General features: G+C 35.7%; 1 protein-coding gene across 4 annotated transcripts in view; it reads left to right on the top strand.

Moving 5' to 3' along the window:
• The window catches only part of GABRA2 (gamma-aminobutyric acid type A receptor subunit alpha2), a 158,639-nt gene that overhangs the window by 87,641 nt on the left and 54,973 nt on the right, over positions 1 to 16,025 (top strand). For all 4 annotated transcript variants that reach the window (XM_077136780.1, XM_077136779.1, XM_077136781.1 and 1 more), the window contains exons 7-8: positions 2,585 to 2,728; positions 3,771 to 3,923. In XM_077136780.1, the coding sequence (XP_076992895.1) occupies positions 2,585 to 2,728; positions 3,771 to 3,923 (297 nt within the window). The remainder of the gene's footprint in view (positions 1 to 2,584; positions 2,729 to 3,770; positions 3,924 to 16,025) is intronic.

Raw genomic sequence — 16,025 nt, 5'->3', positions numbered from 1 at the left:
TGGCTACCAAAGATTAAAAATCAGTGAGCATGCATCTGATGTCTCATGCAGCTTAAACCTTAAATGTTTATTATTTCAAATAATTTAATATAATTACCTAATGACAGCCTTATTGGAAGATAGAATTTGTGATAAAGACTGTGGTAAACAAACTACCTGTCTTTCTCTTCTTTTATACTTTATTGCAGAAACATTGTAATGGCCTCCTGGTTTATATGTGTGTTAGCCTCCAAAGGAGAGTTTCTGATTGCACTGAATACTTTTTGGCTACCTCCTCCTTCATGACACCTAAAATCTAAGAAACATATTCCCTCTTAATAAGATATAGGAACAGATTTTTTTTAAAAAACGTGGAAGATAATTAATTTTCTTTAAAATATTGTTGGGTTCTTTTTCAGTTTTCTATCTTCCATAACAGTAAATCACATAGTTAAAATATTATGAGTTGGGTGGGCCACGATGACTCAGCAGGCATAGTTCTTGCCTACCATGCCAGAGACCCGGGTTTGATTCCCGGTGCCTGCCCATGCAAAAAAAAAAAAAAAAAAAAATATATATATATATATATATTATGAGTCCAGTCAGTTATCCAGCAGGAATGAACTGAGCATGTTTTCTGTCTATCAGGCACTGTACCCAGTGCGAGACATGAGGACATGAATTGGGCCATTCCTCCCCTTGAGTAACTCACTAGATTGTTTCTGTAAAAGGCCATCCCTTTTGTAGGATTTCATTCTTTCTTATTTATATTTAAAGGTGAGATCAAGTTCAAAAGTGCTGAAATTTTACTTTAAAAAAAAACTTGATGATTTATTAAGAGATTCACAACTGCTGATTATTGTGAAATATTTCTGATGTAAAGTGGCCCATGTGATATATCTCTGTAGTCTGCTAAAGTCTCTACATTTGCAGTAAGTCTAAGAGAGAACCATGACATATATTCATGGGATAAATTTTGTCCAGTAAAACAAAAGGAGTCACTTGATTAGGTGTAAATAAGTTGGTAGCTACCTGCATTCCCAGTATTATTTCTTATTGAATCCTCTCAACAGAATCATTAATGATCAATGAATGGCAACTATAAAATTTCAGAACCTTAAAATAATTAGTATTACTCATGAATATACTTTATATGAATATTTTGTTGTTATTCATATATATATATATATATAACTTCATAAGTAGACATGCTTTATGATCCTATTTAAAAATATTTCCCATTATATAATTTTCTTATAGGTGTAGATGAATACATGTACAATGAAAATAGCATTTCACTAATATCAACACTGAGGTGACAATCAGAAGGCCACAGATCTTTGCAGTATGGTATTAAAAGAACATGCAGTGAATAAGACACAAACATAAATATTCACTCTGCTGTTGCTGATGCTTGATTGGAAATTGACTCGTGATCCCAGACCTTGTATCATGTTCAGTATAAGAACTACCGCAGCATAGTGATGTTAAACTAAAAATCTTAGAGAGGGCAGGGAAATGAACTTCCTGGTGGCCTGAGAGCTGGAGGCAGATATACTGCCAGGAACAACTGGCCCTTTCTATCTCTCTTTTGAGAATGTGACTGTGAATGCTGAGTTTTGCTCAAGAACTAGGAGTACCCAACATAGCTAAACATTCCCGCAAGTGAAAGTGTGTAACGGTTCTTTAAAGGGCAGTAGTGTAGCAAGGAATTACCTGATTTTCAACTTTGCCATGACTCTGCCTGTACAGAGTTCAGCAATTTGCACCAAAGGGCAGAGAGGTAAAGAAACTGCCAGAGCAGGGGGAAGGCTAAGACAGGAAATGCTCCCTGCACTCCAGCTCTGAAATCATCTCACTCCATTAAGTTCTACGTCCTTGGCGAAGTATGTCAGCCAGTTATCCCTGGTCTGCATGTGTTTGGTCTCTTCCTGCCTATCTATGACTTAAGTGGAATGCTAGAAAAGTGTAGTCAAGTAAGATCTGGTGAATTAATTAATTTTCAAGTGATCATGTTTCAAAAAGGGCTGGAAACTTGATAGAACTATAGCATTCTGATTTGCATGGTTCACAATAATTAGTTATCATTCGCTTAATGAAATGCACTGTATTATGATAACTAAGTCATTTAATTCTTAATTAGGTTAGTTTTCCTTCTGGAAAGCAATATCGGTTTGGATTATGACTATTATTTGATGAGGATTATTCATTGTAAATAAGCTGTTCAGCAGGTCTTTGGATCCATAACCAGTTTACTACAGTGCATTTATCTATTACTTTGGTACTAAGGGGGGGTTTTCAATCATCTTGGAACCCAGTGATTTTTGCAAGCTCTAAAGAGAAATTTGTTCTTCACATCTCAGTGATTGCAATAAAATTACTCTTGTGGTCATAATTGTTTCACTCTTTATATTAAAATTGTAAATTCTAAAAAGGCATTTTGGCCCTAATAAATGCATCCACATATAAATGGATTATATATTTATATTTACATTAAATATGTATTTTGTAAACAGTGTTTCTTAGAAATAAACGACTGTTGATGTTGCATTGTATTGATGGTTCTTTCTAAAAGGCCTAAATTGTTTTTTCTGATTTCCTACAGACGCATACACAACTTCGGAGGTCACCTACATTTGGACTTACAATGCATCTGACTCAGTGCAGGTTGCTCCTGATGGCTCCAGGTTAAATCAATACGATCTTTTGGGCCAATCAATTGGAAAGGAGACAATCAAATCTAGTACAGGTTAGTAACACGATCTAAAAAAAAAAAAAAGCCCATTCCCTAAGAAAATTAATATTCCATATTGTCTAAACCATCTACTCTTGTTGTTCAGGGACCAATAACATAGCCTGTGCTGAAGTGCTTTTGTGAAATTTCGGCTCTCGGAGTCCACCTCTTACTGAATCAGGATCTGAATTTTAACAAGATTCCCCGAAGGCTCATGTGCACAATGAAATTAGAAAAATGCTAGCCTAAAATGCACTACTTATTCAAGAAGTGCATGTCTTCTCATACAACTTACTTTTCACAGTTCCCTTCAAACAAGTGCTACAATTTCCCTGGTTTTCTATTCTTTCTCCCTTGTTCTGGATAATTTATGATTATGCAGCTCAATTTATAGATAATTACTACTGGCCTGTGTGGGAATGCAGATGCCCTCTCTCAGGGCCCTCCCCCTCTAAGAAAAGGCAGCTGTGTAGACTAATTATCTTACATCTGGCAATAATTAAAACCCAGAGAGCAGAAAGGAAGCCAGCCACGAGGATCAGATAGACCAGATGAAAATGAATTAGAACAGACAGACAACAATGAGAAATTCAGAATTGGTAATGGGGTTAAAAGTGGAAAATCCAGGCCACTGTTGGAGATGAGATCAGAGATGAACACATTAAGGGGCCAGAAAGAACTGAGTTAAAACAATCAAAGCAAAAACTTGAGGTTGGTGCCAATGGAAATGAGGAGCCTGAACAAGTTAGATAATTTATGGGGCACAGAGCATTTATTAATTTTGTACTTCCTTGGTCAACAAGCATCAGTAAGAGAGAGAAATGAATACCATCGCCATGGGACATTCAGAGCAAGATTAATTTTAGTATTAAAATTCCCTTTTAATTAGCCTTGCCATACTGATGTGACATGTGAAGGTGATGTACTTTCCATGTCATATGCGTGATAACTTTTTCTTTGTATTAGAGACCGTTCTTTCTCTAATCCCTTCCATTTTAAAAAATGTTCAGACTATTGACTATTACAGTTCTTTGAGCTCCTTAAATGTTTCTTTCAGGTGAATATACTGTAATGACAGCTCATTTCCACCTGAAAAGAAAAATTGGGTATTTTGTGATTCAGACGTATCTGCCTTGCATCATGACTGTCATTCTCTCCCAAGTGTCATTCTGGCTTAACAGAGAATCTGTGCCTGCAAGAACTGTGTTTGGTGAGTCAATAACTACACACTTCGTTGTACACAGCATTACATTTCATAGCATAATTTAAAAATTATGACTTCTCTTCATCCTCGCTCCAATGTTTGTGACATGTGAGGCAGAGAGTATTGTTTCAGCTTATAGATGAGGAACTGAGACTCACATATGTAAGCTACAGAGTCAACATTACACTGTTAATTAGGGATATAAACAGTATTTGTCATATGGAAATAGATCTAGTTGTTTTCCTTGATTAACAACATGTCCGAGGGCGGGCCACAGTGGCTCAGCAGGCAGAGTTCTTGCCTGTCATGCCGGAGACCTGAGCTCAGTTCCCAGTACCTGCCCATGCAGGGGGGAAAAGGTGTCTGAGAATTTGGTTACTGCCTTTTGGAAACATGAATTAAGCTGAGCAGATTTTGTGACAAAGTAGATTACCTTTGTACATTTGGTCCATTCTCAAAACATTCATTTGAGAATGTTTTATTGAGAACCTATTATGTCAGATAGAACACCATGCTGTGGAAATACAAATAAAAATAAAATATAGCCTCTGCATTTACTAGCTCAATATAATGGAAGACAGGAGAAGAACCAGACATAGAAACAGAGAACAGAAATACAATATAAAAGCACTATGATTATTTTGGTTTGCTAAATGCTGCCAGAATGCAATATGTCAGAAACAGAACAGCTTTTAAAAAGGGAATTTATTAAGTTACAAATTTACGGTTCTAAGGCCTTAAAAATGTCCAAACTAAGGTATTCAGGGAAACATACCCTGACTCAAGAAAGGCCGATATCTGTCACATGGGAAGGCATGTGACCGGCATCTGCTGATCCTTGTTCCTGGTTCCAATCTTCCAGCTTCTGACGCCAGTGCCTCTCAGTGTCTATGGACTCTCACTTAGCTCCTCTTGGATACAATTCTGGATTCTCTCTTACTTAGCATCTCATGGGAAGGCACATGTTGATGTCTGCTGGGCTCTGCATCACAAAACATTCATGTTTAGAAATCTGCTCTTTCTGTCAAACACTCTAGATGTCTGTGTCTCAGCCATCTTTCAAGCAACTGTTCTCTAAGCACCTGTGAATTCTTTCCCTTTCCATGAGCTCTCTTAAACACTCCAGTAAACTGATCAAGACCCACCTTGAATGGGCAGAGTCACATCTCCTAATCAAAAGACCATACTCACAATTGGGCATGTTGCATTTCCATAGAGTAATCTAATCAGAAGGCCACACCCACAATTGAGTGTGTCGGTCTCCATGGAAACAACTTAATCAATTTGGACCCTTCGGTATTGAATCAGGATTAAAGGATATGGCTTTTTTAGGGTACGCAATACTTTCAAACCAACACAATAATAGAGGCATATGCAGGTTGTTAATGGAAAATAGCAGTACTGATCTGAGTAAGTAGGTGAGTTAATATTTGAGCTAAATCTTGAAGGATGAGTGGGAGTTTCGCAAACAGATGAGATGGGGCAAGGAGCACAATGACAAAAAAATGACATTTTGTGCAATGGCACTGAGTGATGTAAGAAGATGGTATGTTCAGTGTGGTGAGGGGTGTCAGTGTCAGTGGGGATACAGACAAATTCAGTTTGGTGGCCTATATGAGGATAGCCTGGTAGGTCCTGTTGATCATGTCCCTTTGTCTTATAAGTTATAGCAAGCCATCAATTTAGACCTTAGATATAGGTAAACACTTAGAAATGTTTGACAGTTAATAAGTGCTGTATAATTTTACCTATTCTTCTTAATAATCTGTTCCTATGTTTACCTGAGAAAGATATGGCAGCTTGCGTAAGATACATTGGAAGATAGGAATCCCAGAGGTAGGGATACAAGTTGGAGACTACTGAGATAGTATAGGTGAGATAAAAACTAGTCATCCCCAAATAAGACAGTGGCAAAGGAGGAAAAAGGGAAAGTGTTAAAGCATGCTTGGGAGAGAGAATCTGTAGATTTGTTGAACATATGTAGCAACTAAAGAAAAAAGAATATTTCTAGATAATATTTAGGTTTTTACTTGAATACCCATGTTGGCATTAAAACAAGCAAACAAAAAAGGAAGAAAAGGTAAATGCAGCAAAAATTAATGTAGTTTGAGGTATTTTGATTTCAAACTCCTTATGATACCAAGTTGATGTCCAGTAGACCAGTAGAAATCGTGTACAAAACACAGATAAATGGAAGAGCTGTCCATAAATATGGAACTCATTAGCTACCAGATATGTTACATGTAGATTTAGAACTTGTTTCCAGATAAATCAGGCAGGTGAATAAAAGAACAGAGGACAGAATCTTTGAAAATAATAGCATTGTATGATTTACAAGATAAAATCCCCATTAGAATGACTGGGGAATTAGAAAGGAAACTAGGAGATAACAATGCACTAAGAGATAGAGGAGAATTGTAGAAAAAAAATGCGTGTGCGTGTGTGTGTGTGTGTGTGTGTGTGTGTGTGTGGTGCTGGTATGTGTCTATGTGTATGAAAACCCTTTTGGATCTATAGCATTAAAATAAACAAGCAAGTCTGAATGACATTGAGTGAATTCGACCGGTAGAAAGTCATTAATGTTAATGAATTAAGTGAGAACAGTTGCAGTTGATTAAATCAGATTATAATGCAAATGAGTAATGAAAAAGGAGAGAAATAAGTATAGATCACACTTTGGAAAAGAGAGAGATCGAGGTAGCTCGAGAGACAGGTGGGTCATAGTGGTAAATCATCATCATCTTCATATCTGTTATAAGCATTAGCAGGGGAATCTCGTCTATGTTAAGTCATGTTTAAACGTGTTTAATGCTTTTTCTTATTACATTCAATGAGTTAGATTATAATATTCCCACTTTAAACATGAGAAGACAGAGATGCTAAGATTTTAACTATCTTGTTCCAGTTCTTGAAACAGAATCTGACTCCAAAGATTAAGTTCTGCCACCATAGTACATTGACTTCATGTTTCTCTTTTAGGTGGAAGGTGTCAAGAAAGAAAGTATTGAAGAGGGAGGGGTATCTGAGAGTTTCATAATGAAAATATACAGGATGGGTAGTTTAGCCAAGAGGAGAAAGGAATCCTGCGTCATGAGTGTACAGTGGAAGGAGCTCAACATAGGTTTTGTTGGTGCTTCCCTGTTTTCAGACCTTCCCCTGACTATTTACTGAACACATACAAAGTTACTTGTATTGGAAAAAAAAAAAGAAAACAAACATTTGTTGCATTATCAGAGGAACAAGCTTGCTTAGAGGCTATATCACTAATAATAAACAAAATTTAAACTGTAATAATCTCAAATAATATACTGAGTTAACATTAAAACTGAGTTATGTCACTTTAATAGCAGAACTTTTGTGGAACTAGATTTGATAGGAAAATTTTAGAAGAAACTAAGCAGACCCCAATGCTTTAGGAATAAGTGAAGAAGGAGAAAATGGGAGAGCGGATAGAAAATTTGCCTTTAAAATGTATGCACCTATATATAAAAGTAAAATAAACATTTCAGAGAGAAAATTTCTAACAGCTTCTGTCTGCAAAACAAAGTTTAATTTAGGATTGTTAATGTTTTCATTTTATCAAAATAGTATCCAACTTTTCTTTGTATTAATATTATATGCAGGCGGGCCGCGGTGGCTCAGCGGGCAAAGGTGCTTGCCTGCTATGCCGGAGGACCTCGGTTCGATTCCCGGCCCCAGCCCATGTAACAAAACAAAAAAACAAAATACAATAGAACAGGAAGGTGTTTAAAGATGTTTCCCTTTCTTCCTCCCTTCCTTCCTTCCATCCTTCCTTCCTTCTCTCTGTCTTTCCTTTAAAAAAAAAAAAAAAAAAAAAAAAAAAAATATTATATGCAGATTATTTTTTCTATTTCATTACAGAACAATTGAAATAGAGTAGTACACAGTACTGTAAAAATGTGGCTATTTTCCAAATGCATCTTATTCAGATTTCTGCGCCCAGTAAATAAGCAGTTGATAATTTCATGATTTATAATTGACTTGCATAGCACAATACTCCAAGCATATGATCATATAAAGAAATAAAATATTGACATTTGAACTAGCAGTTAAGCTTAAGCCATATATTAGGATTTCATAGAACGTTTCAAGAGAGTAATGGGCCTCAATTTCAGTTGATAAATAATGTTTTATATAAAATATGTGGTATATACTAATGCATAAATATCTTCACCCGTTACCACACTGAATAGTTCAAAAACAGCTCCTTTTCTATTATTTTTCTATGGCATTTTGTGATTGTCTATATTACAGCATTTACCACATTTCGTTACCGTTCTGCTTCCATGTGTCTCTCTCTCTTCAGTTAGATATCTACACATGATTATTAGCACAGAGCTTGGCACATTGTAAAAATATATGATAAATGACTGGCAGCAAGGTGGGCAGATAGTAAAACTATCCAAAGCATTGGACAATTTCTCCCAGTTAAGCTTACTAAAGAAACAATATTGGAAAATAAGAATGTGTTCAATTCTAAGCAGCAATAAATGAGTTTCAACTGTTATGAATAAAACCAACAAAATGAAACAAAACACGAATACACTCATTCACACACAGAATCCAGAATAAGATTTACAAAAGTAGTTTTGTATCATCAGAGAAGAGAAATAGTTCTTCACAAACTGGAACAGAGAATTGACGGTAAAATCTGAAAGACTACAAAGGTGGTATCTGTAAGAATAATGTATGTTGAGAGTACTTAAAAAATGTAGAGAAAGGAAAGAAAGAAAATCAGCAGGTGAGCACATAGAAAAATCTGTAATTAATATCGGAATGCTATTAATTATGCAGTCAATAAATATTAATTATGTGATCAATTGATATTCATTAATTAATATTGATTAATATTGGTTGTGTGTTAATATTGGAATAATGAAAATGCCAAAGAAGAAAACACACGGAGAAGAAACAATGAAAGAAAAAGTCATGAGTAGAAAAAGCATTGAGTTAGCATATCAAGAAATTTGGGCTCATAGGAATCTTTTTTAGATATCTATTTGCAAATTTTTGCCAAACTGAACCAAAAGATAAAAAACAAATGATATAGCCAGAATAACAATTTTATTTTCATTTACATGGTTTGGAAAATAAGGTTGCATGATTTTTGGAACGTGAATTGTACCGAAAAATAGTTTTAGGGAATTTTACATAGTAATCAAAAGGAAAAAAGGTGAATGGGACAAAACTGGTGTTCCAGAAAGAACTAAATTTACATGTAAATATATGATAAGATAAAATGATGAATTTATGTAACAAAGCTTGTCAGGAAAATGAAATGTTACCTTGAAGTAAATAAAAACAGAGATTTTATAGCATAAATCTCATAGGAGAGATGTTAAAAGATACCCGTAGAAGTTTTTACCTATCATAGGTTCAGGGACAGATAAATAGATGACTGAAAATTTAACATTGAATCAGCAGAATGTTTATCACCTACTTTGTTGTCAGCAGAATGCTTATTACCTATCTTTAAAAACATTTATAAGGATAAATAGAAATGTTTGTAAAGATAGGTGAGACATGTTACATATATAAAATAAAAAATCCAGACTATACTTGGAAGTATAAATTTTTTGTATGAATTACTTACAATTCAGGTTCAGGACCCCAAAAGACAAATTTTCATGTAAATTGAGACTGTTTGATGGTGAAAGCATTCTTAGAATCATCTCTACAAATTATTCAGAGTAAACTTGAACTAAAAATAATCATGCATGTGAGTGCACATAAGTGTAATTTCGTGCGTATGTTTGTGTATTTGTATAAACGCACATGCAAGTAAATCATAAGCAAAAACACTATGAAGACGTGACTGAAATGGGACATGAGAGCTGCCCAGTCTCCTTTTTCTTCACCCTTATTCCATCCTTCACTGCTTTCTGCTTTCTCCTGAGGGTGAAGATTATCATCTCTGACTGATCTGTAGCAGTTACCTAAGCAACACTTCCACCCTCTAGAAATTTCTCTGTCTAAATTCATAGTCAGGTTTACAACCACTCTGCTTGGTGAGAGATCATTAAATCATCTGCCTTCTCCCGACCCCTGAGGCTTTCTGTGGTAGGTAATACACCTGAGTAAAAAACACTTCAGTTTTGAAATTAATGTGCCCTGGGAGACAAATGTCAAACTTCTCAACCTTTGAGGTATTTCTAGGCTGCATACTGTGAATAAATAAGAAAACCAAATGAACAAAATGGTAGACAGAGAAATTAGTTTAGAATGTGCATCCTTTGTTATTACACTTTGCTTGATTATACTGTATTTTATTCACCCATTTTTTTATATATTGCATTTATTTTGTGTTTATGTAGAACAAACTTGATATCTTAGAAAAATAACAATTCAACGGGACTTCCCACATGACTCGTAATGATAAAAACCTCCTTTGACTTCTGAATGTTTATGCCCAATTTGTTCAACACTAACAAATATTTATTGAATACCAATTTGCTAGCACTATTCTAGATGTTTGGGCTATATCGTTGAAGAGAAAACCAACACAATTCCCTTCATGATGATATGGCAAGTCATGATAATATAAGGAAGCTCTTGGGAACCCTTTTAACCTCATACCTTAGGTTTTGTGCTTTCAAACCCCCTGAGAATAGATAGTACATTTGCAATATATGAACCGCAATTTTTGATGCATATAGCTTATTTTTTCATGTTATGACTTCTGGTCCTTTCAGTTGCTTAACATTCTTCCTGAATTAAAGTTATATAAATTCTTCCTTTGTATGAATAACAAATCATCATGAGAAATTTGCCGACTATTGCTCTTAGATTTGAAACCAAATTACTTTTTTAATTTAAGGTTTCTTTATTTCTCAGAAGGTTACGGGGAACTATGGAATTTTATGTTTATTTAAATGAAATGATTCTTCTAGAAGTCTGAGGAATAAAGAAAATAGAAGAAAGGGAGGAAGAACAGGCAACAATTGCAATAGTCCAGGTGAAGAGACGAATTCCTGCCTTAATTGTCATGCATAGAGAAAGACTAGAATGTTGAAAAATTATCAGAGGGTTTGATATTTAAGTTGCAATCAAAAAGGAGAGGGAGAAGTTGAAGATGCTGACCTCCATACCTGTTGGGGAGAGGGCTGGCAAATTTTGGACTGGACATAAGAATCATGAGATATTTGTTACACCATATAAAGATATATAAAAGGAAATTTCAAATAAAGTTCAAGTAAATAGATGGGGGCATGAAGAAGACTTGGTGCATGCAGTGTTCTATATCTAGACCTGAGGGGTGGCTGTGTCAGTGTTGCCACTTTATAAAACTTAACTGAGTTTTGAATGCAAGATTTATTTTATATGTTACATATATTTTTTTTAATTTTACTCTTTTATTGTATAGTGTAGCATAGATACCAAGCTAAGAAAGAGAAAAGCAATAGTTTTCAAAGCACTCTTCAACAGGTACTTACAAGACAGATCCCAGAGTTTGTCATGGCCTACCACACCATTGTCTTGGATTTTTCCTTCTAGCTATTCCAGAATATTGAAGGCTAGAGGGAATAAATATTTTTTTATCATCACAATTGACTTTTTTCCCCTTTTTTTGTGAAAAATGACATATATACAAAAAAGCAATAACTTTGAAAGCACAGCACAACAATTAGTTGTAGAACAGAGTTCAGGGTTTGGTATGGGTTATAATTCCACAATTTTAGGTTTTTACTTCTAGCTGCTCTAAGATACTGGAGACTAAAAGAAATATCAATTCAATGATTCAGCAGTCATATTTGTTTGTTAAACCCTACCTTCTCTGTATAACTCCACCATCACCTTTGATCTTTCTGTCCCACTATTTAGGGGTATTTAGGGCCATTCTAACTTTTTCATGTTGGAAGAGGCTGTCAATAACATGGGGTAGGGAGATGGAACTAGCTGATGTTCTAGAGAGGTGGGGCCCTCTAAGTTTCAGGACTTATCTGGTCCAGGGACCCATCTGGAGATTGCAGGTTTCTGGAAAGTTACTCTAGTGCATGGAACCTTGGTAGAATCTTATAAATTGTCCTAAGGGTTTTTTAGTATTGGCTGGAATGGTTTTGGTTGGGGTTTGGCAAGTTATGATAGGTAGCAATATCTAACTTGCATAAGAGTGACCTCCAGAGTAGCCTCTTGACTGTATTTGAACTCTCTCAACCACTGACACTTTACTTGTCCCACTTCCTTTCCCCCTTCTGGTCAGTATGGCATTGTTGATCCTATGGTACTAGAGCTGAACTCATCCCTGGGAGTCATCTCCCATGCCATGAGGGAGACTTTCGTCCCTGGATGTCATGTCCCACATAGGGCAGAAGGCAATGTTTTCACCACAAAGCTGGGCTTAGAGAGAGTGAGGCCACATTTGAGCAACAAAAGAGGTCCTCCAGAAGTAACTATTAGACATACCTCTAGGTAGGCTTAGCTTCTCTACTACATAAATTAGCTTCACAAGAGCAAGCCTCAAGATCAGGGACTTGGCCTATTTATTTGGGTGTCCCTAATGTTTGACACAGTATCAGGGGTTTCCCGATGGTAAAGTTCAATAGTTAAATATTCTTCCAAATTGCTTTTTTGAAGTTTAGAAGCTTATATGAAATCCAACCTTATATTTTTGTCTTAACATTATTTTCACCACATAATAGACAGTTTTTTCCATTAAAGTTGAAAATCGACAGACATCCTTTAGGTTGTAGGTGTCTGCTATTAAAAGAGTACAGGGGGTACAGATGCTTTATATTACAGGTTGTAGGTGTCTGCTATTAAAAGAGTACAGGGGATACAGATGCTTTATATTACATATAAAATAAATGGCATATACAAGGGCATTGGTTGCTTGTCTTATCTTAACTTTGGAATAATTGAAACTCTGAAAAAGATATATTTGGATTGCACATTTTTCTCCTTAGTTGCACAGATTTCTATGATTCAGTTTGTTTATATGAGAGAACTTACAATTAAGTGGCTTGTATATAGAAGAGGTATTATTTTTACATATAAAAGAAATCTAGAAGCACATGGTCCAAAGCTGGTATGGAAACGTCATGGGTATCAGAGACCAGGATATTGTTACCTTTCTATTTTGTTATCCCTAACAGATAATTTTTTTTCACAGCCCCAAAATGCTGCTGGTGTACAGCCATCACATTTATATTCCAGGCAACAAGGAGAAGTAAGGGGACAGGCAAAATGACTCTTTTGGCTCTCTTTTTTGCCAAAAAGTCTTTCCCAACAATGTCTTTATATGTCATTTGCTACAACTTGGTCTTATAGTCTGGGAGTCTGAGAAATTTCCAGCCTGAATAAATTCAGTTTTTTAATATTAAGTAGAATAAATATTGGCTTGATAGCTAGCAGTTTCTGTCCCATTAAATATATATGTAGTTTTTTGCTATGAGGTTCATAAAAGTAGTTAAGGGCACATATTGGTTTGAAGACTGGCTCTGTTACTGTCAAAGTGGGTGACTTGTGGAAATTTTCTTAACCTCTCTGCACCATAGTTTAACCCCTTTGTAAAACTGGAATAATCATACCTACTTCATAGAATAGTTTAGGAAATTAAGACACATGTGCACACATACACAGAACTTAAAACAATCATGGGCACATAGTAAATGCTATGTAAATAATTGCTGTTATTATTACTATTAATTTATTCTCTAATACTTAATTCTGTCCTTCATGTCAAAAAGATGTTCAAGATAGTCAATCTTGTTTTAGTTTGGATAATAGTAATCACTTCCCAAGATGGCCTATTTCAGGAGCTATGAACTTTATAAACCTTGATGGAAGCCAGATCTGGGCAGAGAACCAGCTTCTTCTACACCATGTCATCAGTATTTGGTTTTGTTGGAAGGGAATTTCCAGAAAATTTGAAATGCACCAGCATGTGTCCAGTTTTCATCAAGGTTCCTTCAATTGTAATGAAATGAAACCCAAGTCAAGCTGTTTTTTGCCATTTTGCTAACTTTATTCTCATTAATCATAAGCATGCATGGATATCCAACAGAAATTACTCCAGAAAATCCTGCTTGGGTTTATTTCCCATCTCAGAATCCCATGATTAAGGCTTATAGGTGACAGATGGGTCACGTACTCTTCCTTGATCCAGTCTTCCTAGCCAGGCAAGTACTTACTAATTATCCTGGCTTCGGTCACAGCCCACTCCTTCAGCCAGTGGATATTTTCAGCTCTGTCCTGACAGTGGAGGTGGGGTGGTTCCTAAAAGAAAGGAGAATTGGAGATTGTTATTAGAAGGAGGAAACTCTTCACCCATGTTCACTCTCTGGTGTTTTTCTAATTTATATCTCTCTCTATTATTGCTGTAATGATAACTTTGATTTCTACTTTCTTGAGAAAATTGAAGCAATTAGAATAGAACCTGCCTAGAATGCTACCACATCATCAACCCAAGATTTTACACCCACGTATATTGCCCAATCATGTTTCTATGTAATGCTGACTGTTCCACCTGTGCACTAGAACACATCTCTCCTCACCTGCTAAAGGACATCATTCCAATGATTCTCCTTCCTCTCTCTAATATCATCAGTCTCTATAATCTTTAATGGATCATCCTTAGCAGCAAAACAAGTATATTGTTATTTATTCAGTCTTCATAATAAATCTCCTACTAACCACCCTGTTACCACTTTGTTTCTTTCCTCTCCTTTTAAGTAGATTTCTTTGAAAGAGTTTGATCATTATCCCTAATTTTTCTCCTCCTGTGATATTTTAGGCTTACCTTAATCAGACTTTTATTTTTACTTGTCTACCCAAACTGCTTCTGCCGAGGTCCCCGTGTCCACCAATTCATTGCTGAATCCAATGGCCAATTATGAGAGAAATTTACTTAACCTATCAGCACCTTTGACAGAGTAAATCCCTTCCGCTAAATGAAAAGATGTTTCCTGGAAAGAATTTGTGCTTTTTGTTTCTAGAATAGTCATACTTTCTTGATTCACGTATTCAGATGTTATGACTTGTTAGTTTCCCTTGCTGGCCCCTTCTTTTCTCCAGACCTCTTCAATGATGGAGTGCTCCAGGACTCAATAATTAATCATTTCATCTCTATCTAGAGTCTCTATTTTGGTGATCTCAGCCTTTACTGTGACTTCCTACTATTTATATACAAAAATTACCAGATTTGTTGTTTCTATCAAGACCTCTTCCCTGAACTCCAGACACATATGACCAAATATCTTTCTTACATTTTTATTTTTAGATTTCCAATAGATATCTCAAGTGCAACATGCACAAAACGGAACTTCTAACTTTTCAATATCTAGTCCGCTCTTCTAACTTTTCAATATCTAGTCCGCTTGCAGTGTTGCCTTATTAGTTGATCACCCATACCTAAAATCTTGGAGTCATTTTTATTTCCTTTCTCAAATACTCCATACCCAACTTTGAGAAATACTTTTTAAAAATATCCAAAATTTGACCTTTGTGGTAGTCTGTTCCAGGCATAGCAGCCAGAGTGATCCTTTCAAAATGTTAAGTGGGGTTATGTCACATATTTAATCCAAACCATTCGTTGACTCACAAAAAACTTGGAGCTAAAGCCAGAGACCTTTCAGAAGTTGGCAAGTCCTTATGCAGTATGGGCTCCTTTTTCCTCCAAGCTCAACTGCTGTTATCTTTTCTCTTCTTCACCTTTCCAACAATCCACACTGGCCTCATTTTATTCCCATGAATATGCCAGGCACTGATCAATCAGATGGCTGTTTCCTCTGCCTGGACCTCTCTTTCCTCAGATATTTTAGGGATTTTATCAACCATCATCCTCTGAAAATGGTCTATGTGGCAACCTTACTTAGAATTGCGAGCTGCTTCCCCAACCCTTTCCATAACAGTAAAAAGTTGCCATTGTCCTAGAATAGTCCAGTGATGAGTCTGTCAAACTTTACCGTAAGATGTATATTGAATGTATGAAATTTGAATATGTATATATGATATATGTATGTTTATTTTATACATCTATATACATCTCTATATAGAAACATCTTTCTGAATGGAAATTGTCTGTACCTAATCCTTATGACCATTCATATGGAAAAATATCTCATTGAAGTAAAAGAATTAAAAAGAAAT

Source organism: Tamandua tetradactyla, chromosome 19 (assembly GCF_023851605.1).
Source record: "Tamandua tetradactyla isolate mTamTet1 chromosome 19, mTamTet1.pri, whole genome shotgun sequence".
Lineage (NCBI taxonomy): Eukaryota > Metazoa > Chordata > Mammalia > Pilosa > Myrmecophagidae > Tamandua > Tamandua tetradactyla.
Note: the sequence above shows the minus strand (reverse complement) of the source record. Positions and strands in the feature narration are given on the sequence as shown.